Raw genomic sequence first — 24,063 nt, 5'->3', positions numbered from 1 at the left:
TGGTTAGTTCAATTTCATGCCTTATGAGTGAAGTGAGATGGAGAAAGCCCAAAGATGTAAATTTGATGGTATACACGAAGAGATAACCTATGAGTGAGAAGAGATGGAGAAAGCCTAACGAGGAAGAAAATTTAAGAGTGCATACATGGAGACAATTGCAACATGAACAACATGCTCCAGCAGTTGGCGAAGTCCTATTGCAAGGGCAGCAGTTTCAACAATAACGAACTTCAGTGCCTATTGAAGTTTGACTCATCTGGGAGTGAGCCATGTGTCGGTAGATGATTGAACTAATTTTCCTATAGCCTTGAGGAAAAAACCATGAGCTAGGCCAGGAAGCCTCCAGAAAGGTACGTGTCAGGCTCGAACCCTATCTGAACTGAAGAACTGAACATTTCCACTGTTTCGCGTCTATTGCCGTTGCCGGATCCGTCCTGTTAGAGTATGTAATGGGCCTAATGGGCCTGGGCTGGCGGTATAGCCCATTAGTCTTAGGGTTAATTAGAGATAAGGGTCGCTTGCTTGGGAGTCAAGTAAACCTCTATATATAAGGGAAGGAGATGTATCAATCTAATCAAGCAAGAATTAAGAAGGAAATCCCTTCCATCTTGCCCGACCGTGGGCAAAAGGCCCCCGGCCGGTCCTCTCGCGCCCTCCTTCTAGCAGGACCATAACAATTTGGTATCAGCTAGCTTCGGTTCGATCATTTCTTCACCGCCGCCCAACCCGTCTCTTCCGCTGCCGGGATCCTCCATCGCGCCCGCCCCCGCCGTCCTCACCCCAGAGGAGGTGTCCGGGGCGCTGCGGGACCTAACCCAGGCGGTCCAGGAGATCCGCCTGTTCTTGGCCAGGTCCTATGGGCCGCACCCGGCTGCGCCGCCCATCGCCGCCACCGCGCCGCTGTGGCTGCCGTGGCAGCCGCTGCATCAGGCGGCCTCCGCCGCGCTCGCCGGGCCGCTGCAGCAGCCGCAGCCGCTGCAGCAGCCGCAGCCGCTGCCATCCACCGCCCCACCCTGGCTGCAGTGGCAGCCGCCGCTCCTGGCGGCCTCTGCCGCAGCAGCCGCCGCCGCTGCCCTAGGGCGTCCCCGCCGCGCTCGCCGGGCCGCTGCAGCTGCCATCCACCGCCACGCCCTGGCTACAGTGGCAGCCGCCGTTCTTGGCGGCCTCCGTCGCGCTCGGCGCTCCGCTGCAGCAGCCATCGCCGGTCAGCTCCGGCCCTGCATCGACCGCGCCGGCGGGAGTCCCGATCCACCAGATCAAGTTTCCGCCGTCGCCATTACCGCTTCCCCAGGGCGTCCCCGTCCAGCAGATCAAGTTCCCGCCGTCGCCGTCACCGCTTCCGGCTTGGATCACTACCCGCCACGCGTCGGCGGCAGTGAGGTTGCAGGCTGCTGCGCACGGCCTCCTAGCGCTTCGGCGTGTGCGGGAGATGCGTTGTCTGCAGTTGACGCTCCTCCCAGCTGCGCTTCGCTGTGCAAAGGACCTCGATCTCATTCGCTGCGTCAGGGATCTTGGGCATGCTGTTTTCCTCGCGGATAGCGACCTCAAAGTCTGCGACATCGGCGGTTGGGGGGGCGCACCCCTCCTCGTCATTCTCCATCGCAAGCCCTCCACTCTTCTCTGTGCGGTGCAGACCAACAGCCGTCTGGTGGGAAGAAGGCAGGGTGTCACCGACAGGGGCACATCGCATAGCACCACTGCATTCCGCCGGCCGCCGCGAGGGCGCCTTTGCTGGTCGCTCTTGCGACCACTTCCAGGTGGCCATACACATGCATTCCTTTTGTCCAGATGGTGTCCATGGGATCCAGGTGGCTGTACATGTGCATGTCCGACGTTTGTGGTTATATGGTCTCAAGCAGTCACCAAGTTTGTGGTTACAAACAATGTAATGGAGATCATACAATGTTTTATAGGCATTTCAAGAGTTATATTACCATCCTTGCAGTTTATGTGGATGCTATTGCTACCACATGAGATGATAGTGTGGAGACAAGTCGACTGAAGGTGCTGTTGAGCAAAGAATTTAAGGTTAAGGATTTGGGTCAACTCAAGTATTTTTTGGGTATTCAGATTGCGAGATCTCCTAAGGAATAGTTCTCGCAATGAAATATGTATTGGATCTTCTCAGTGAGACTGGTATGCTTGAGCATCGAGCTGCTTCAACCCTATTGAGTAAAACCACCAGCTGTGTGCTCACTCAGGAGATCCGGTTGATAGAGGGAGCTACCGGCGGCTTGTTGGTCGACTCATCTATTTGTTCCACACGATACCTGACATATCTTATGTTGTGTGTGGTGAGATGCTACATGCATGACCGAAGAAGTGGGCATTTAGAGGCAACACATAGAATTTTGTGCTATCTAGAAGGGAGTCCTGGAAGAGGTCTATGGTTCAAGCAATGGACATTTGAATGTAGAGGGATATTGTGATGCTGATTGGGCTAATTGCCTTGATAGAAAATCCAACTTCTGGATACTGTGTAGTAGCAAACAGTATGGTGAAAACTGTTAGGAAAGCAACTTGTCTCTATTCCAAGGCCCAAGGGGCATATGTATACACACACACACATTAGCAATGTGCCCGTGCGATGCAACGGATCCAAAGTAGAATAGTACTTGTTCACAAACTTGGAAGAAAATACTCTTGTTTTGATATACATATACCACTAAGAATATATTACATTTCACTCAAAATATATTTCTCCGGCTGTTTTGATAAGGTGAGGGAGGGATGTGGTTGCTTTCAAGATAATACGGGGTTTTCTGCAAATTGGAGCAGAGAAGTGGGCTATTGTTGCAAAAATGCCATAACTTACCTCACAGCCGTTAGATGCAGATCTAATGGTCAGAAATGACGGATGGCAGACACACCATCATCACCAACTGAGTCTTTTATTAGTATATTAGTATATACACACACACACACACACACAAGACTTGAGGTGCAAGGAAAGTAAACAGTCTAATAAGGACTCCTAGACCAATACTAATTCTTCCTAACACCCCCCTCAAATGCAAAGCGTATGCAATAGCATTGCATTTGAAGAAGTGTAAAAAAATGATAATCCAAATCCGGATCTTGCGAGTGTCGTCGTAGCATGAAGAGTCTTCAAAACCTGTCGAGTCGCCAAAGGGGATAACAAAGAGATGGCACATCAGAGGAAGACACCGCATCAATAGAAGATACAAGAGAAGTATCAAGAGAAGATGGGTTGTCAAAAGAAGATGGCGCATCAAGAGAATGAAGCATTGCTTAAAGAATCATGGCCCATGAAAACTGATGTCGAAAGAAGCTCGGCGGCAAGAGAATGGGCTTAGAACCAACAATGCTAAGAAAGGCCATGAAAATTCTATTGAGAGGACAATGACCAGAAAAAGGTTGACGGACAAAGATATGTTGGGCTCGCATGGCATAAGAAACACACAATATCAACAGATTTGGTGGACGCAGCGGAAGAAAAGAAAACTAGCGAAAGAGCACGCGACACCTAAAGAAAAGTGCATGAAGCGTAAGACAGCAGCTAGCAGGCAGGAGCGAACGCAGTAGCAAAGCAGTAGCTAGCACAGCAGCCTGCACGCAGTAGCGCGCACACGGACGGGCAGGAACAGAGCAGCGGCGTTGACCCAGATGCGATCCAGCTAGCACGGAGCATGCATACTAGAAACATGAGCAGCCACGAGCCGATTGGAGAAGCACATGCGGGCGGCAGGAGGCACCCCAAACCTCTAGCTGCATGCAAGGAGCAACATGCATGCTGCTAAAGCTGTACGGGCAGGCTTGCACATGGAGCAGAACCCTCTTGGAGAGGCAGACTTGGAGATCAGCCCGTGGGAGCACGGGCGAGCTCTGGAAACCTGCACGGGATTCAGCAGTGTGACGTTGACCGGGGCGGTGTCAATCTTCAGGGCGATGGTATCTAGCGCGACGGCGTTGACCGAGTCGGCCTGATCTCTGGAGGGTGCCGAAGCAGCCCGATCTTGACGCAACGTTTGACCGGGGCGGCCCAATCTCCCGATCTGGATAGGGCGCGTGAAGGGGGAGGGAAGGCAGCGCGAGCCGGCCAGAGGAAGACGGCGACATCGTGGGGGGTGCAACGTCCGGCCGAGAGGAGATTGGTGGTGGCGCAAAATTGGATCAACATGAGTTGCCCGTGCTAAAAAAATAACCTATAGCTCTAATACCATGTTAGGAATCAATTTATCTCTATTCCAAGGCCCAAGGGGCATATATTACACAAGACTTGAGGTGCAAGGAAAGTAAACATAGTCTAATAAGGACTCCTAGACCAATACTAATTCTTCCTAACAAAAACCCCACTGCAATTTTTATATTATGTTTTTATTGGAGGGAACCTTGTGGCATGGAGGAGCAAGAAGCAATCTGTTGTGTCTAGATCGATAGCCGAAGCAGAGTACTTGGCCATGTCAATCGGCTATCAACATAGCCAACAACCCAGTCCAACATGATAGAACGAAGCATGTGGAGATTGGTGCTTCATCATTACTAAAGAGAAGTTAGATGAGGGTATAATAGAATTAAATCATGTAAGTTCAGGGAAGCAAGTAGAAGATTGTCTAATCGAAGGGTTTAGGAGTTAAGGAATGTAATTTATCCTGTAACAAGATGGGAATGATAGATATCTATCTCCCATCTTCAAAGGCCCAATAGCCCACCCTTGTGTACATCTATTTGTACCTGTAGGCTGCATCTAGCAAGTGAGTGAGTATTCCAGAAATTTCCCCTCAAGACAACAAATAGAAAGGACTTTTTTTTTTCTCATTATGTCATGAGCAAAGAGAGACAGGCCATACCAGTTATCAGGTCAATTGCCCCCCTCCCACACACCATTTTTGCAATGAAGTCCAGATTTAGTACTTGTTGTGCCCTTGAGTGTATATGTCATAGCCATAAAAGAAATCGGTTGCTCATTTGTTACCTGTGTGTTTGTTGACCTCCATTTGTGCCAAAATTCATTTAAGTCGTGTAAGAGCTTGGGCAAACCTTTTCCACTTAAATATTCTTAGCCTACCAGGGTTTGGCCGGTCTATAGACCTTGATGATGCACCTTGCAGACAATAAGAGTTATAGGCCTCTAGCTATGATATTCATCTTCAATCCAGAACCTAAGAAATGTAGTGTATAACTGGAGTGAACCATACCACACATCGTCTTTTGTGCTTTTGCAGTGTAGCACAAACAAGTTAGTGCTTTTCTTAATGGTGAGTTGTGTGAGGAGGTCTATGTTAGGAATATGCAACTTGCATTCCCTAAGGGCCAATGGCCAATATACATATACATGTACATGTGGTAAAATATGCAGGAAAACCTCCAATACAACGGGGTAAATATACAGGCTAGAATATAACTCTAACACCCCCCTCAAACTCCCGGTGGATAAACAACACTGAGTTTGGAGAGATAGAAGCCATGTCGCGCTCTAGTCTGAGCCTTCGTAAAGAAATCTGCCAACTGTAACTCGGAAGGCACATAGAAGAGCAACAACCTGATCCTGCATGCCAGCGCGCACATAGAAAGCATCAACACCAATATGCTTGGTGAGCTCATGCTTCATACGGTCACGTGCAATGCACATGTACTGTCAGACAATAGTAGAGTAGGTGTAATGGCAGAAACACCAAAGTCCTGAAGTAACCACCGTAACCAAGTCACCTCTATCGTCAAAAGAGCCATAGCCCGCAACTCAGCCTTTGCACTTGAACGAGAAACTGTAGTTTGTTTCTTCATCTTCCAGGCAATGAGAGAACCACCAAGAAAAACACAATAAGCAGGAAGTGAATGGCGATTTGAGGGATCACTAGCCCACGTAGCATCCAAATATGCTTGAAGCTGTAAGGAACTGGAGCGAGGAAAGAATAGACGGTGAGAGATCAAGCCCCGAAGATATTAGAGAATACAAAGGAGGTGACTATAGTGAACCAAAGTGGGAACAGAGACAAACTGACTCGGAATATGGACCAGATAAGAAATATCCGGACGAGTGACAACTAGATAGACAAGACTCCCAACAAGATGAAGATAACGCGTCGGATCATACAAGGGGTCACCAACGGTATCACTTAGGTGAACATTGAGCTCCATGGGAGTCTCAACAATGCGCTCATCAGTAAGAGTAGCACGAGTAAGAAGATCCTGGATATACTTTTCCTTGGAAATAAAAAAGCCATCAGAGGTAGAAGAGACCTTGATCCTAAGAAAGTAGCATAGAGGGCCAAGATCAGACATAAGAAACTGCTAACTAAGACGGGCCTTCACAAAGGCATTATACTCGGGATCGTCGCCAGTGATGATCATGTCATCGACATAGAGAAGAGTCCGACCACAAGCTGAAAGGTGGACAAACAACGCCGGACATGATCACTCGCTGAAAAACCAGCGGCAGTCACCATAGAGGCAAAACGCTCAAACCAGGCGTGAGGGGCTTGCTTAAGGCCATAGAGAGAGCGACGAAGACGACAGACCATGCCACCAGGAACAGTATACCCAGGTGGTGGCTGCATGTATACCTCCTCATGCGGCTCACCATTAAGAAAGGCATTCTTAACATCAAGCTGAGATACAAACCAGTGGTGAACAGAGGCCACAACAAGTGTACGAACAGTGGTCTGCGAGAATCATCACAGGAGGCAGGCATGCGTTGGCCGGCTTGTCATGAATGGATGCAGGAGGCCAAAGCGGGGCGGGTGGCTTCGTCTAGGCAGCTGGCGAGGGCCACCGTTGTTGCGGGCAGGCTTGGTCAGGCAGCAGATGGAGGCTCGATCTGGAGGTGAACCGGCCGGAAGTAGGAGATTGAAGGCAGTGCGGCTCCAGCAGCAACGCGGGCACCCAATCTGGATGGGAGGTTGCTGAATCAAGTCGAAGCAGGATCCAAGGGCCGACGGCAGGAAATCAGAGGCAGGGCAGCTCCAGCAGCAACGCGGGCACCCAATCTGGATGGGAGGTTGCTGAATCAAGTCGGAGCAGGATCCAAGGGCCGACGGCAGGAAATCAGAGGCAGGGTGGCTCGATGGTGGGTCTACTTCCGGAAGCGGAGAGCAGAAGCTGGCGGCTGAGTTGATCCGCACGAGGGCTGTGTTGACTAGGGCAGCTGCAACCTTTAGATCGACGGGATCCGACGGAAATAGAGATCGAGGGGAATCAACAACTGGTCGAGAGGATGATGGTGGCGCGAGAGATTGGATCGAGAGCACGACTTGCGTCTGCGAAAAAATACCCGAAGGTTCTAATACCATGTTAGGAATATGCAACTTGTATTTCCTGGGGGCCAATGGCCAATATATATATAGACACACACATGTACAGGTGGTAAAATATGCAGGAAAACACCTCATACAGGTGGTAAATATACATGGTAGAATATAACTAACAATCTACATGCAGACATCACTTGGGTATTCTGTTCCTGATGGCATGGTATGCTGTCTTCGTCGCGCTCTATATGGCAAAGCCTCTTGTGCTTGGTTTGGGTGCCTCTCCTAAGTGGTCACTATTGCTGTTTTTTTGGTAAAGTGATCATGATCCCGTGTTCTTGGCCCACCTTCAGTCACGCGGTCAAACACTTCTATGTGTAGATAACATAATCATCACTGGAGATGATTCTGAGTACATTTTCTTTGTGAAGGCTCGTCTTAGTGAGCAGTTTCTTATGTCTGATGTTGGTCATCTTCGCTACTTCCTTGGGATTGAGATTTCTTTTATCTGAGATGGGTTCTTTCTATCGCAAGAGAAGTACATTCAGGATCTTCTTGCTCGTGCTGCTCTTACTGATGAGCATACCGTTGAGTTGAGACTCTGATCAAGCTCACTGTCCACCTCCGAGCTTCTGATGGTGATGTGAGTCTTTGCCTGATCCAGTGCGCTATCGTCATCTTGTTGGGTTTGTCTATCCAGCTATCACTCATTTGGATATCCCTTATATCCTGCGTTGGTTCGTCTCTGCTCCCACCTCCGTTCACTATAGTCATCCACTTTAGGTTCTAGATATCTTCATGGGACCATATCTGCTGTACTTCCACGCTCAAGTTCGTTACAGCTTCATGCCTGTTCGGATGCTACTTCGGCTAGTGATCCTGCGGATCGCCAGTCACTTTGTGCTTACTATGTTCTTCTTGGTTCTCTCATTGCCTAGAAGACAAAGAAACCAACTGCAGTTTCCTGTTCGTGTGCAGAGGTTGAGTTGCGAGGTATGGTCCTTTTGACATCAAAGGTGACTTGGCTACGATGGTTGCTTGTGGATTTTTTTGTTTCTGTCACTACGCCAACAACTTTTTATGTCCGATAGTACAGGTGCTATTAGTATCCTGTGACCATATGAAGCATGAGCTCACCAAGCATATTGGTGTTGATGCTTCTTTCATGTGGTTATGTGTGGAGGATCAGGTGATTGCTCTACAGTATATGTGCCTTCCGATCTACAGCTAACAGTTTTTTCTTTCAGGTCAAGATTAGAACACAGCATCGTTTTTACATCTCCAAATCTCCAAACTCAGTGTTATAGATCCACCATGAGTTTGAGCGGTGAGGGGGGGGGGGGGGGGTTAATATTCCCGTTATATCTGGGGTTTTCTGCATATTTCACCATGCCTGTATGTGCATATATATACTGGCCTATGGCCTCATGGGAATACCAAGTTGCATATTCCTAACAAATAACACCCTGATATCCCCGTTATATACGGGGTTTTCTGCATATTTTAGCACGCCTGTATGTGCATATATGTACTGGCCTATGGCCTCATGGGAATACCGAGTTGCATATTCCTAACAGATAACACCCTGTGAGATCCGGTTGCAGAAGTGTAATTTTCCTTTATTTGCATGCACACAAAATGAACGCATTGCTGTCTGTTTTCTGTTTATTTCTTAGCAATTTGACTAATTCTTGCACTTTGCTGAAATGGTACGATTATTGCTGCTTGATTAGATTCAACCTAGTACTCAAGCACCTCCTTCTGGAGCAGCTTCCAAAACACCTCAAAAGAAGCCATCTGCTGGGCAGAAGAAACCTTTGGAAGCAATTGGCTCATCTCCTCCACCATCTGGGTAATTGTTTTTTCAATTCCCATTATTACTCAATTTAATGTACTCGCTCTTGGTTCCTGAGGCCTTTTTATATTGTGCCAGCAAAAAGCAGAAGGGATCTGGAGGCTTCCATGATCAAAGCATTGACCAGCTGAATGATGTTACTGCAGTTAGTGGTGTTAATCTGAGGGTATACATACTAACATTCTTTAATGTGCTTTTGTTCTTTTGTGTTGCTTTGTGCATACCTTCTAGTACCCATTATCAAATGAATTTTAATGCTGTAACTGTTACTTTTGCCAGGAAGAGGAGGAGCAACTTTTCTCTGCTCCTAAGGAAGAGAGTCGAGTTTCAGAAGCTGCTCGTAAAGTTGTACAACTAGAAGAAGAAAGGCTCATTCTACAGAAGGGGCCTCTGACAAAGAAATTAGCAGAGATCAGTTAATACCTTTATCATTCAAGTGTTGTTAAATTGATAGAGGAACTCCGTGTTCTATTCTCTAATGTTATTGTTTTTGCAGTGAGAAAATATAATCTGAAGAGCATAGGATGTGACGTAGAGCGTTGTCTATCGATGGTGAGAGATTATATAGCAAGGCCCTTCCCAGATTTTGCTTATGCCTAATCTAACTTAAGCTTTCTCCAGTGCGTCGAGGAGCGGTTACGAGGATTCATAAGCAATACAATAAGGCTTTCAAAACAGGTTCAATTTGCTGGTCTGTGGTCTCATTGACATTTCATACGGAAAATGTAATCTGTGTATTTATTTATTTATTTATTTTTGAAGAGGGTTGATGTTGAAAAATCAAGACATCATTATTATCCTTTATCTTCGGATGTTCGGAGTCATATACTGAGGGTGAACCGGGAAGCTAGAGAACAGTGGGACAGGAAGCTGGCGGCAGATGCCAACAGAATCAGGAAACAGAGTGATGTTAGTTCTGCAAGATGTTTCTGCTTGCATTTAATTTTATATTTACGTATACATTCATAGAAGTATGCTTTTGTATGAAGGATTTTTTATGAAGTGGATTTTAGTATTTTCTGCATGGAATTTATTTGTGATCTTTAACAATTGTCTTACATGCTTATTAACACATTAATTGCCAATATCATATATGTTATATCTTGTTTATAGCACATACTTTAGATGTTGGTAATGTTGAATGTTTGCGAAGCTCGATAGAAAATCAAATTTGGAACTAATATGGACTATCTGAAAAAAGGCACGTGTTAGGTTTGAGAGTGCATGTGTGACTGGTTCACCAATTCAATCTCAGTTATTATTAGTTTTTTATTAGATAGGAACATCAGTGAGTTAGATGTCTGAAGCAGCACAAAGGTTGTGGAGGAGCAACTCCACCTTGCTGCTACAAAGTGTACAGCACAAGTGTTGAAGGAACAACTTCAACGTGCTGCGCTAGATATCTCTCTAGAAGCGAATGTAGGCCGATATGGCAGCAAGAGTTCAATCCAGAACTCCTAGAGCACAAGATCTACTCCAAGATCTTAGATAAGAACAAAAAGTTCTATTATAGGTAGTGGGTACATAGTCTCCGTTCAAGGTAGAGGTGAGGACCTCTATTTATAGGGCTTTGGGAAGCCTTCACATACTTCTACTTATAGCTCGAATACTCTAGAAACATTATTTAAGTTTCACCATTCTACTCATAGCTACTCGCAACTAGAAGGCTCTAGAAAACAGTAGGTAGGATAGAAAAGAAAAGAAAAGAAATACTACACTAGAGTGGAAGTATCTAGAAGTACCCAAACAGATTTGGCATATGTTTTTCTCTCTTCTTCCTTTTCTCTCATCTATTGTTCCTCATCATTCTCCCCTGGTTGTTTGGAACTCGCCCTCGAGTTATCGTCATAGAGCGCTTCTTCTGGATGGTAGATAGTCAAGTCCGCAACATTGAAAGTGTTGGATATGCCTGTGTCGCTTGGAAGATCTATCACATAAGCATTATTATTTATCTTCCTCATGATAGAGAAGGGCCCATACCTTCGCTGCCTAAGCTTCCCCTTAACACCTATAGGCAGACTCTTTTTGGAGGTAGACCATCACCTTATCACCAACTTGGAATGATTTTGGCCTCCTTTTGCAATCAGCAAGTTGTTTATATTTCTGATTTTGTGCTTCCAAAGCACCACAAATCTCTTCAAATAACTTTGGAACTTTAGTGTAGACAATGGAAAAAGGACTCCTTCCTGTGGATCTATGCTTTGAGTTATTGTAGGAGAACTCTGCAAGAGATAAAGCCAAATCGCATTGCCCCTTTCTTTCTCCACAAATGCAACGAATTAGATTATCCAAAAACTTGTTCACCACTTCTGTTTGTGGATGAGCAGTGCTAGAAAATTTTAATTCAGTGTTGAATTGTTTCCACAAAGTGAGCCAAAATGCAGCAAGAAACTTGCTAACACGGTCTGAGATAATGGACCTTGGAACTCCATGAAGTTTGACCACTTCTTGAAAGAATAGGTTTCCGACATGATGAGCATCCGTTGTCTTGCGGCATGGGATGAAATGAGCCATCTTAGAGAATCTATCCACGACCACAAATACAACATCACTTCCTCGTCTTGTTCTTGGCAAGCCCAAGACGAAGTCCATAGAGATGTCCTCCCATGGAGCAATAGGAACAGGCAAAGGCATGTATAACCCCGTGTTCTCGACTTGGCCTTTGCAGGTTTGACATATGGGGCATCGCTGAACAAACTTTCCAGCATCTATCTTTAGTTGTGGCCAAAAGTAGCGAGCTTCCAGGTTAGCGATAGTCTTGCCCCGTCCAACATGGCCACTAAGATCACTTGAATGGAGTTCTCTAATTAGTTTATCATGCTGAGAACTCCTTGGGATGCACAAACAATCATTTTTGAAGAGATAGCCATCCTGCACCAAATAGTCATCACCTAATGGTTGGCCCCTTGTGTGCTTTACCCAAACATGGCCAAAGTCTTTGTCATCCTCATACAACTCCTGTATTTGATCCATGCCTGGAAGTTCAGCCTCAAAAGAAGTCAAGAGGCTTGCACAGTGACTCAAAGCATCGGCCACTCGGTTAGTTGTTCCAGATTTATGCATGATGAGATAGTTAAACCTCTCCAGATATGCTGCCCATCTTGCTAGCATGCGGTCAACATGCTTTTGATTTCTGAAATGCTTCAAAGATTGATGGTCACTATAAACAATGAACTCTTTAGGCAGCAAATAGACTTCCCAAGTTTTTGACGCTTTGAAAACGGCATACAATTCTTGCTGATAGGTACTCCATTTCTGCCTAGCTTCACTTAACTTCTCACTAAAGAAAGCAATGGGCTTCCTTTCTTGAGATAGGACAGCTCCAACACCTACTCCACTTGCATCACACTCCAGCTCAAAAGTCTTGTTGAAATCAGGTAGCACCAAGACAGGAGTTTGTGTTTTTGCTTAATCTCATCGAAACTAGCTTCAGCCGCTTCTATCCATTGAAACCTTCCTTTCTTCAGGCATTCAGTAATTGGTGCCATGATAGTGCTGAAATTCTTCACAAATCGCCTATAGAAAGTTGCAAGGCCATGAAAACTTCTTACCTCAGAAATGGTCTTCAAAGTTGGCCATTCTTGGATTGCTTCAATCTTAGAATCATCAACACGAATACCGTCACATGCTATGATGAGTCCTAGGAAAAGAATTTGTGTTTGCAGGAAAACACATTTCTTTAAGTTGACGTAGAGCTCATTTTCCCTTAGTACTTCTAGCACCTTTTGAATGTGATCAAAGTGTTGATCCTCATCTTTGCTATAGATCAAGATGTCATCGAAATAGACCACAACAAAGTGGGATAAGAAGGGTCGAAGGACTTGATTCATCAAGTGCATAAAGGTACTTGGTGCATTTGAGAGCCCAAATGGAATGACTAGCCATTCAAACGACCCTTCTTTTGTCTTGAAGGGTGTTTTCCATTCATCCTCGGGTCTGATACGGATTTGATGATATCCACAATCCAGCTTTGTGAACACTCTTGCTCCACTAAGCTGATCTAACATATCATCCAGACGGGAAATAGGGAATCTATACCTTACGGTGATCTTGTTAATGGCTCTACTATCCGTACACATGCGCCAAGACCCATCTTTCTTTGGCGCGAGTAGGGCTGGTACAGCACATGGGCTAATACTTTCTCGAATGTGCCCCCTCTTCAGCAATTCCTCCACTTTCTCCTTCAATATATCATGCTCTTTTGGGCTCATTCGATAGTGTGGAAGATTAGGAAGACTTGCTCCCGGAATTAAGTCGATTCTATGTTGAATCCCTCTCATCGGCGGTAGGTCTTGTGCTCCCCAAGTATGTTATGAAATTCTGCTAATAAGCCACGTACCTTTGCTGGAATTTCAACAGCCGGGTGCTCTTCTCCTTTTACAGTACGTGCAGCACACAAATCTGCCTCCTTCAAGTCTTCCATAAACTCATTAGAGGTGTGGAAGATAGTTAGCATACTTTTCCCCTCGTCCTTAGAGATATTACCGTCAATTTTGTTTGGTAGAATAATGATCTTTCTCTTGTTCCTAATGAAAGAGTAAGAATTTTCCTTGCCCTTGTGTGTAGTATCCACATCAAATTGCCAAGGTCTCCCAAGAAGAAAATGGCTAGCATCCATGTCAACCACATCACACAACACATTTGAGCGACAATGCTTGCCCAAAGAAAGTGGCAGGTTGCATTGTTTGGTGATCCTCATATTCACTCCTTTCTTGATCCACCCAATAGTGTAGGGGTTTGGATGATCATGAGTATGAAGCTTTAAATGGTCCACCAACTTCTGGGAGATAAGTAGCCAACATCCAGAAGCTATTGGCACTGTTGAATCGAAATAAAGAATGCCACTCTTTGATGATTTTGTCGGCATCCAATTGTTCTTGAATTGGTTTATTCAAGAATTCAAAACATCCCAATGTGATAAAAGAACGGAATCCTAGAATTCCTATTTGAGAAATTTTTGGGCCCTTAGGCGCTATTGTAGCTAGTATATCGCATTTTTCTTCATCTTACTATTTACTAACGCATAATAAAATCCCGTAAAAAATTTATTTGTTCGTTGACAATTTAAAACAAACCTTCCAAGTAGCAACTGCAACTATCAATCACTAATTTGCATACATTGCCATTCACCGTGCATTTGCTCTCAAATATTTTCTTCCGTTGTGTGTTGTCAGGTTGGGGGGTGGAACATAGGAGACGCTGAATCACACATACCACCTCTTCACTTTCTTCTTGTCAAACCTCTTATCCCTCTGCATCTTCAGATTCGTATTCTTCCTCATCGCCTTCACCATCATGTATAGTTGTGTTAACAAATTTCCTTAGTGGGCAACCGCTGGATATGTGTCCCTCTTCACCACATTTATAGCATTTTGGGCCTTCATTGGACTTACCCTTGCCTCTAGTTTGCTTCTGGATGGGTCGTCGGTGGAGCGATCTTTTCTTCCACTATTATGCTGACTCCTAGACGAGCCTTCGGCATGAGGATATGGATGATATGGAGCCTTAGTTGCCTTTCTTGTCCTCACAGACCTCTCGGCCTTTAAGGCTAGAGCTTGTGCTTGATCAATGGACCAGATTTGTTGCATCATCAATCGATCTTGAATAGCATCGTTGAGACCATTGATGTACCTTGCAACTTGTTGATCTTCAGTTTCAGCAAGGTTGCACCTCACTTGTAGCCTTAGAAACTCCTCCGTGTAATCTGAAACAGTCCTATTTCCTTGAGCACAATTTTGAAATTGGATAAATAGGATCTGGTCATAATTAGCGGGCAAAAATCTCCCTTTCAAGAGACTTTTCATTTGCCGCCAAGTTCTCACGCGAGGTTCTCCTCTCAGCCTGCGCTCTTCTTGAACGCGATGCCACCATGCACCGGCTCCTCCTTTCAGCTTGTATGTGACCAAAGGAACTCTACGGTCTTCCGGAACCTCCATGACCTCAAAGAAAGTCTCCACTTCATAACCTCCATGACCCTTCAATATCAACATTTCCATTAAAAGTTGGGATCTCAGCTTTCACCTTGTATGTATCTCTAGCATATGTAGGGTTGGGTACTCTCCGATATGCGTAGAGATCTGGTTCTTCAAGGGCATCATCATATTCTTCACCTTTAGAAGCTTCAACATAAAATTGGCCTTCTTGAAGCACGTTGAACAACATATTGTTGTGGTGGTCTTGCTCCAAGATTACCTCTCCTTCTTCTTTGATGAGCATCTTCTTCTTCTTTAGATGAATCTCCTTCATTGGTAGCAGGGGGGACATCCTTTCTTATCATCTCAACCAGCTGGTCAAATCTCCGATTAAGATTTTCACGCAGCTCTTTGATTTGTTGCTCTTCTCCAATTGCTCCATTGCTTGCTGCAGGCTGCTCTCGAAGAGGACAGCAAGAACTAGTATGGGTCAATGAGGTTCTGATGCCACCTGAAGCAGCACAAAGGTTGTGGAGGAGCAACTCCACCTTGCTGCTACAATTTGTACAACACAAGTGTTGAAGGAACAACTTCAACGTGCTGCGCTAGATATCTCTCTAGAGGCGAATGTAGGCCGATATGGCAGCAAGAGTTCAATCCAGAACTCCCAGAGCACAAGATCTACTCCAAGATCTTAGATGAGATCAACAAGTTCTATTATAGGTAGTGGGTACATAGTCTCCGTTCAAAGTAGAGGTGAGGACCTCTATTTATAGGGCTTTGGGAAGCCTTCACATACTTCTACTTATCGCTGGAATACTCTAGAAAACATTATTTAAGTTTCACCATTCTACTCATAGCTACTCACAACTAGAAGACTCTAGAAAACAGTAGGTAGGATAGAAAAGAAAAGAAATACTACACTAGAGTGGAAGTGTCTAGAAGTACCCAAACAGATCTGGCATGTGTTTTTCTCTCATCTATTGTTCCTCATCAATGTCAGATCTATCCAATGTTTGTTGCATCAGTTAACGTGGGACATCTGTAGCAGTTATACAGAAATATGGCAGTACAATTTGTGTGTGCACTGCAGACTTTCAGTTTAATTAATCAATAAGTCGTTACATGGAAAGAATCAGGCATCCATTGTATAATTTCTGATAGTATGGGACTGTTAAGGTGTTGTTTGACCAAATTCGTAACTGCAGGGAGATGACAATTCAGTTGTTTCTTCAGAAAAGGACAAGGCTGAGAGCCGTGGAACATCAAAGCATGCTAAGGTTAGTTCTTCCACTTTCAGGTCTCGGATGATTATTCTGTACATAGATATTATGTACTTGAGATGTGTATGATCTTACATGCATTTTAGACTTACAAGGAGGAAGATGATAAAATGAGAACAACAGCTGCAAATGCTGCTGTGCGAGTTGCAGCAGGGGGAGATGACATGCTTTCAAAGTGGCAATTGCTAGCTGAAAAAAATAAACTGAGAGGTGAAGGAGGCGATGGTTCTTCTGACTCACTGCCAGGTACCATGTCGCCTCACAAGCTTTCACCAAAAGCTGGAAAGGGCTCAAGAGAACAGCAGGAAATTGAAAAGCGAGGCTATTTTTCAATGCTTGGTCCTGGTAAGCTCGTGATCCTTTGGCTATTTTTCAATGCTTGGTCCTGGTGTTTGCTAGTGAGTCAGTTCTAATTGAGAAGTCTTGCTAGTGGTATTACTAGTCCCGAGTCCTATCAGGTACTCCCTCCGTTCGAAAATACTTGTCATCAAAATGGATAAAAAGGGATGTATCTAGAACTAATATACATCTAGATACATTCCCTTCTATTCATTTTGATGACAAGTATTTCCGGATGGAGAGAGTACCTAACTGTTATTAGGTATACTATATTAGTAAGGACCTATTGGTTAAATTAGGAAGTGTCTATCTTATCTATTAGAGTTGTTATCTTATAGGATTAGGTTAGTTGATTCGTCTATAAAAGAGGGATGTCATTCTTTTCCAAATGTAAGCAGTCGATCAATCAACCTTATCCGCACCCTATTCTCTGGTATGCTCCTGCCTTTCCTGATTGTCTCCTGCACAATCTCCTTCTCCTTCGTTCTGTATACCTACCCCCTACCCTGTCCTGACCCTATATCTCCTATTAACCTCTATTGCCAGCAGCCCCACCCACTTTTTTTGTCTCCCCCAATGAAACGTCTCTACCTTACCAGGACGTGTCATGGCTTCTGATGGCACAAACAATATGACCATGGCACAGCTTGGGGAGTAGATGTAGACTTTGACCATTCACATAAATGTGGTTACTGACCAACTGGACGGTCTAGTCAAACAGGTCACTGCCATCAGTGGTTATTTCCCATGATAGCGCCATGGTTATGAGTGTGCCTCTAATGTGGCTAGGTTGTTGCGAACAATTCTTTTTTCTTCAACGCCCCCTGGAGGAAGAGAAGGTTTGGCTGGCATCATACCGCATTATTTTTCTCGAACACTCGCGAGACATGCATCATTTCATATTAGAAGAAATGTCAATGTAAGCAAACGATTAGAACCAGCCAACAGACCAAGCAAAAACAAACAAGAGAAGATACTAAAAATAAATAAGAGAAGAGGAAAGAACTACATAGGAGCAACACCCCAGCCAAACCCACCGGTTCACCCACCAGTTCGCGGCCGTTGCGTCTGGAATTTAGTCTGGTCCTAAAGTCCAACACTAGTCTTTCTTGCGCGCTTTGTCCTCATTCGTGAGCATCCGGTATGTAACTTCCCGGTCAGTTACCCATCCTCAAATTGCTCCAAGCCAAGCATGCTTAACTTTGAGGTTCCTTTCGGATGGGCTCTCAAAAAATAAGGTGCACCTTATTGATCTGAGTAGTCTATGATTCCTATTAAGCTAGGATATCACATACACCCCCCTCAAAGGAACCGATGTCCTCGTCGGCTCAGCAGACCCGTTCTCTCTTGGCATGTCTGTGCGCGCCAGTGCCAACATCCACATGTGCCCCATATACGCACCAACATCGACATGTGCCCCATATACGCATCACTGACCCGCACACGCCGGTGTTACCGTGAGGGTTGACTCTAATACCAATTGTAACGCCCTGGCCAAACCCATCGGTTCACCCACCAGTTCCTGGCTGTTGCGCCTGGGATCTAGACTGACCCCACAGATCATTGTCCTCACTCGTGCGCACCTGTGATCAACTTCCCAGTCGGTCACCCATCCTCAAATTACTCCAAGCTAAGCACGCTTAACTTTGAGGTTCCTTTCGGATGGAAGGTGCACCTTATTGACATGAGTAGTCTGTCATTCCTATTAAGTCGGGATGTCACAATAGGAAGGCTGAAAACCTAAGCTACAAATAAACAACACGATTTGGCCAACACCGTGTGAGTTGCACTCATAGCATTGTCCGGTGATCATCGCCATCTTCAAGAGGTTGAAAGTTGCCCGCGCATTGTCGTTCCAAGGGAAGCACTCTGTGAGCAGCCGCGTCAATGGCTTAGCGATGATGCTGTAGTGCGGCACAGATTTCCTGTAGTAGCTGGTGAGGCCATGGAACCCGTGTAGTCTAATGGAGATCTTGGGCACCAACCAAGCCTTCATCGCGCTCGTCTTGCTTGTGTCAGTCGCCACGTCGTCCTTGGAAATTACATGCCCGAGATACTTGATGCGAGGTTGCGCAAAAGAGCACTTGCTCATCTTGGCGAAAAGTTGACGACGCCTCAGGAGCTCGAGAACGATGCGTAAGGTGCTTCTCGTGATCCTGGATGTTAGCACTGTAAACTAAAATATTGCCGAGGAAGATGATGACAAACTTACAGATGTAAGCAGTGCAGATTGTGTTCATGAGGCATTGAAAAGTGGTCGGCGCATTGGTGAGGCCATATGTCATCACTCAGAAAGTGGAAACGGACACTGTGTTCTTGAATACCATCTTCTCTTCATCCTTCGGTCTCACACTATGGTAGCCGACTCGCAAATCAAGCTTGGAGAAGAATGCGACGTTGACTAGTTCGTCAAGAAGTTGTACAACAACACCGTACCTATGAATTTTCTATGCACACGATTCATCAATCGCATAAAGCTACTAGGAGCATTGGATAAGCCAAAAGGCATGACTAATCACTCATATAGACCAAATTTGATTTTGAAAGCGGTTTTCCATTCATCTCCTATGTGCATACGAAATTGGTGATGGCCACTTTTAAGATCAATTTTAGAGAATATAGTAGCACCACTCAATTCATGTAGCAGATCATCAAGACGTGGTATAGGGTGTCGAGATCTAACGGTGTTTATGGGCGACAATCAGAACACATTTGCCAAGTTCCATTCTTCTTAGGCATAATTATCACGAAACCGCACAAGGACCAAGGCTCTTGTGTACATACCCATTCATGAAGAGGTGTTGAACTTGTCGTTCGATTTCTTTGGTCTCCTCGGGGTTGACGTGGTAAGGAGGTCGGTTCGGTAGGGGCGCCGGGGATGAGGTCAATGCGGTGTTCGATACCTCGTAGAGGAGATAGTCTTGGTGGTAACTCGAATGGAAAGGCGTCCTCAAATTGCTGCAAAACATGGGTTAAAGCAAGAGGAAGATATTGAAGTATTAGTTTGAATGATCTCATCTTTGTACTAGAGTACAAAGTGAAGAACATTTGATGGGTTTTCACCCGCATCCCTCAAATCTCTTTTCGTGGCTAATAGCACCAAGTCTTTTTGATCAGTCATCATGGGGGCACTCTTATCTGGCTTGTGGCGCTAACTCACTTTATGGTGGCTCTCTTCCTCACTAGATAATCAATGATGGTTCAAAGCTTGTTGTTTGTCGGCGATGACTTGGCTTGGCGACATAGGATGAAGCATGTACTCCTTGCCCTTCCACTTGAAGCTATAATGGTTCGTGCGTCCACTATGTATCACTCCGCGGTCATATTGCCAAGGACGACCCAAGAGAAGGTGACACGGATATGGGGACAACGTCACACTCCAATGTGTCTTCATAGGCGTCTATCTTGAACGGGACTTCCACGGTGTGTTCCACTGGGATAGTCCCTGAGTCGCTCAACCATTGGACTTTTATGGGTGAGGGTGCTTTTTCTTGATGAGGTGTAACTCGAAACGAAGCTCTTCGCTTGCCAAGTTGTGGCAACTTCCTCCATCTACTTTGATGGATTGTCCTTGAATGCCCGCTTTGGTGTGGAAAATGTGACAACGTTGGCCGACATCATTTTGTTGTTCAAGTGTTAAAATCTTGGAGACAACGAAAGCCACGCTCGTATCATTGTCACAATAAACTTGAGCATCTTTCGCTTCATTCACTTGGCGGTGCATAGCCAGATGTTTCAATGCTTCAAACTCCTCTTCACTAATGGAGTCATACTCGCCATCCACGGTCATGATCATGGTTCTTCTTGTAGGACATTCAAAGGTCTTGTGGCCTCGTCCTTTGCAAGTGAAACATTGAATTTGACTTGTCTTGGTGTTGGGGTCCGTTGGAGGAGTTGTAGATGTAGAAGCGTGTGGCTTGTAGGTGCTTTCAGTAGGAGGACGACTTCATGATATCGTCGGCGACTTGGAGCTTGAAAGACCACCACTAGTGGGTGTATCTTGAGTGTAAGGCGCCGCACTTGGAGATGCTTGGGTAGGAGTCGAAGGGTCTGGAAGTGTATGACTAGTACTTGGAGTACTTGATATCATCTTGCACTTGGCGCTCCGCTTTTGTAGCTTGGTGTACTAGCTTGAGGAGGTTGGAGTATGGTTGAAAGTCGGTACTTGTTGAGTGATTGAGGCCATTCAAGAATCTTGCAATTGTTTGCTCCTCGACTTTCTTGACATTTGCTCTCATCATTGCAGTCTCCATCTCCTTATAGTATTATTCCACGGATTTTATGCCTTGTTTGAGAATTTGGAGTTTTTTTAAAGATATCCCGAGTATAGTGTGTAGGCACAAATCTTGCTCTCATAACTTGCTTCATGGCATCCCAAGTGGTGATAGCGGGTTCGCCTTGTTCTCTTCTTTGGTCAATGACTTGCTCCCACCAAATGAGGACGTATTCATTGAACTCATTAGAGGGCATTGCGATCTTCTATGCTTCATCATAGTTGTGTAGGTGGAAGATTTTGTCCACTTTGAGTGCCCATGTGAGGTATTCTTCAGGGTCGGTGCCTCCAGAGAACTTTGGCATTGTAAAACTTTAGCTTGCCAAAGCGATGTTCATGTCCAAGATTGTTGCAAGGTTGGCGTTGCTTGTGACGTGGAGGATGTCGAATGTTTTCATGCTCTCCAAGATTTGCGTCATGAGGACGACGAGGTGGAATAGCCATGTGCCTCAATTCATGTCCTTCCTCACGTCGAGCTTCTTCTTGTCCCTCTTCTCTTACCCTTCTATTGCGCTATTGGAGGTTATATTGAGCTTCAAGGAGAGCTCGGTGCGCTCCATTTGCTTGCTCCACGCGGCGTTCTTCTTCTTGCCAGACATCTTGTTCATCAAGTTGTCAATGTCGGTCTTATTGTACTTGAGATCGTTCGTCATCCTGATGTATTTGGCGCTTGAAGGCGATCTTCCTCTTCACGATGACGTCGTTCATGCTCGAGAATGCGGTCTCGCAATCCATTGCCTTGGATAGGTATTGACGCTTGAGGCTCTTGGCGGTCGCCTCTGAAGATGGGACAGTGTCGTAGTGTACTTGCGTCGGATGAAAGGTTCGAAGAATGGCTACTTGAGCGTCTTCTCCTTTATGAAGTCGAAGATGATGAAGACTTGCGGCTGGCTATCATTGTTCGAAGTTCATCCATTTGCGTAGCCATCTTGGCGTTGAGATAGTCCCTGTTCCAAGCTTTGGATTGTCGGAGGTTGTTGGCGAGGTTCTCGATGCGAGCATTCAAGGCGTCATTTGCATCATTCATAACGCGTTGAAATCCAAAGTGGTGTAGCTCAGTGACGTAGTCGTTCGTGTCTTGGTCATCAAAGACCGGAGATGAAGTACCTTGCCTATCCATCACAAGACTTGAGCAAGTGTAAGAAAATGAGAAGGCAATACCAAAGTTATCTCTTCCCAAAGTTGAGAATGTATCTCATATCGCTCAATGTGAAATGTGAAGATAGTGAAATTGGTACCATATCTTAATACTCATACCCAATAAAGCTTAGTGGCTTGGTGAGGATAAGTGGCACAAAATCATGCAATGGTTAGCAAGATATTGAAAATGTTGAAGAAGATTCACAAATTTCAAATGTGATGCAAATAGATCAATAGTAGGTGTTGAACACAGAACACACACATGGATAGATAGATGGGTTTGTGCAACCAAGGAATGAGCAAAAATGATTTTCCATGGCCAAGCTCGTGTTGCACAAATGCAAGAGAGACGCTAGCTCGATTGGTCTAATGGGCTAGATACGCACTTGTGCATGAACATATAGGAGCAAACTTGTCGTCTTTCTATCCCAAATATGTCATTGTAAGTATGTATAATACCAAGATAATAACACAAGGTAATGTATGTGAGATGCTAAAAGCTATTATTGCTTATAAGCTCTCGGTGTCTTTCTCTTTTGCTTAGAAGTTTGTTTTTTTATATGTTTCCTTTACCACTATGCTTGATGCTTGAGCCAATATGCAAGATAAGTATGTAAGATATGCACGGGAGTAACTTATGACACACAAGAAGATACCAAGATATGGAAGATGGCGTATCACTTTAGTGCACAAGTAATGTGGCCTGACAATACTCAAATCCCTAGTCTCAGTGGGTATGGTACGCAAAAGGCTCGGGGCTATCAATGCAACGGCAAGGGAAGATAAGTGGTGACGGAATGGATACCTTCGTCGTGGTCGGAGAGGTAACCGGCCTTGCTTCCGGTTGAGGTGTCAAAGGGTGTATTGGTCGTTGTCGTTGAAGAATTCATTGGCGGTGAAGAATGGTGGTGATGGTGATAATGTAGCCATCCTTATGTAGCTGAAACACCTTAGGAAACGAAAACCGCAAGCTCAAAGAACCACAAACGAAATGGAAACGGAATTGTGGAAGATTTGGTGGATTTTTTGTTGAAGTGCTGGATGCCCGGTAGTGGACCGGATGTCTGTTAGAGTGGATCAAGAGGACACTCAAGAACACAAGGGGGAATCACTCAATCAAGATCCAATTACACATCCACTATCAAGGCAAACACACAAGCGATCCACAAAGGTACATGAACAACAAAGTGAAAAGAGTAGCAATGGTAAATTCATTCCAAATCCAAGAAGAGATGAGGTCTTGATGGGGGTAGTCTTCTCCAATCCACAAGAGGATGGGAGGTCTTTATAATCATTTGGGATTCTTCTCCAAAGAAGGCCTTGTTCTCCAATGGGGAGGGGGTAAATGAGCAAAGCTCTCTTGATTTAGTCTAATATGCTTTGCTAACCCTAACTAGGAGTTAGGATATAAATATATATAGTGCTAGGTGAGATAGGGTAGGTGGGAGAGAGAGATACAAGGCCACTTGGCTCGTTTTGCATGTAGGCAGCTACCTGATGTCCGGTCACTCGAGGTAGCACCGGATGTCCAGTCAGGTTGGCCCAGCTTCCGTAGCTCCTTCGCCGGATTTCCGTTATGCACAGGATGTTCGGTCGCTGGAGCATGTCCTGACCTTGGATGCTCCTCGCCGACCCTCTTTGTGTGGTACGGATGTCTGGTGGATTCATTGGATGTCCGGTCACTGTAGTTTCTCAGCAGCTCCACTTGGTACTTCTTCCGCTCTGATTCTGTGCTAGCTTGGCCTTTGCTCTGAGCTTCTTCATGATTGTTTCCTTGGTACCCGAATAGGCATAGGACTTCCGTTTAGGTAGTAGCCATGCCTCACATGTAGGAAATGGTAGTTCAAGGAGTGACTTAACCTTATCTTCAATGGCACGTGCACGGGCTCTTGTCATCGGTCCACTTGGTGCGTGTTGGTGTAGAATCCATGGGGATGACCATTGGGTGCACTGCACCAATGAGACTCCGAAGGTGCAATGGTGACACAATATCATGTGAATCAAGATGTTGAAAATGTTGAGCAAGATTGCAAATATGATACAAGTAGATCAA

General features: G+C 45.2%; 1 protein-coding gene across 1 annotated transcript in view; it reads left to right on the top strand.

Annotated features, from left to right (window-relative positions):
• The window catches only part of LOC125551648 (transcription initiation factor TFIID subunit 4b), a 40,202-nt gene that overhangs the window by 5,578 nt on the left and 10,561 nt on the right, over positions 1-24,063 (top strand). The window contains exons 6-13 of the mRNA XM_048714919.2: positions 8,942-9,060; positions 9,142-9,229; positions 9,343-9,478; positions 9,560-9,615; positions 9,685-9,741; positions 9,826-9,972; positions 16,184-16,255; positions 16,345-16,603. Coding sequence (XP_048570876.1) covers positions 8,942-9,060; positions 9,142-9,229; positions 9,343-9,478; positions 9,560-9,615; positions 9,685-9,741; positions 9,826-9,972; positions 16,184-16,255; positions 16,345-16,603 — 934 coding nt within the window. The remainder of the gene's footprint in view (positions 1-8,941; positions 9,061-9,141; positions 9,230-9,342; positions 9,479-9,559; positions 9,616-9,684; positions 9,742-9,825; positions 9,973-16,183; positions 16,256-16,344; positions 16,604-24,063) is intronic.

The sequence above is a fragment of the Triticum urartu genome, chromosome 4A (genome assembly GCF_056163025.1).
Source record: "Triticum urartu cultivar PI428250 chromosome 4A, HENAU_Tu73, whole genome shotgun sequence".
Taxonomy (NCBI): domain Eukaryota; kingdom Viridiplantae; phylum Streptophyta; class Magnoliopsida; order Poales; family Poaceae; genus Triticum; species Triticum urartu.
Note: the sequence above shows the minus strand (reverse complement) of the source record. Positions and strands in the feature narration are given on the sequence as shown.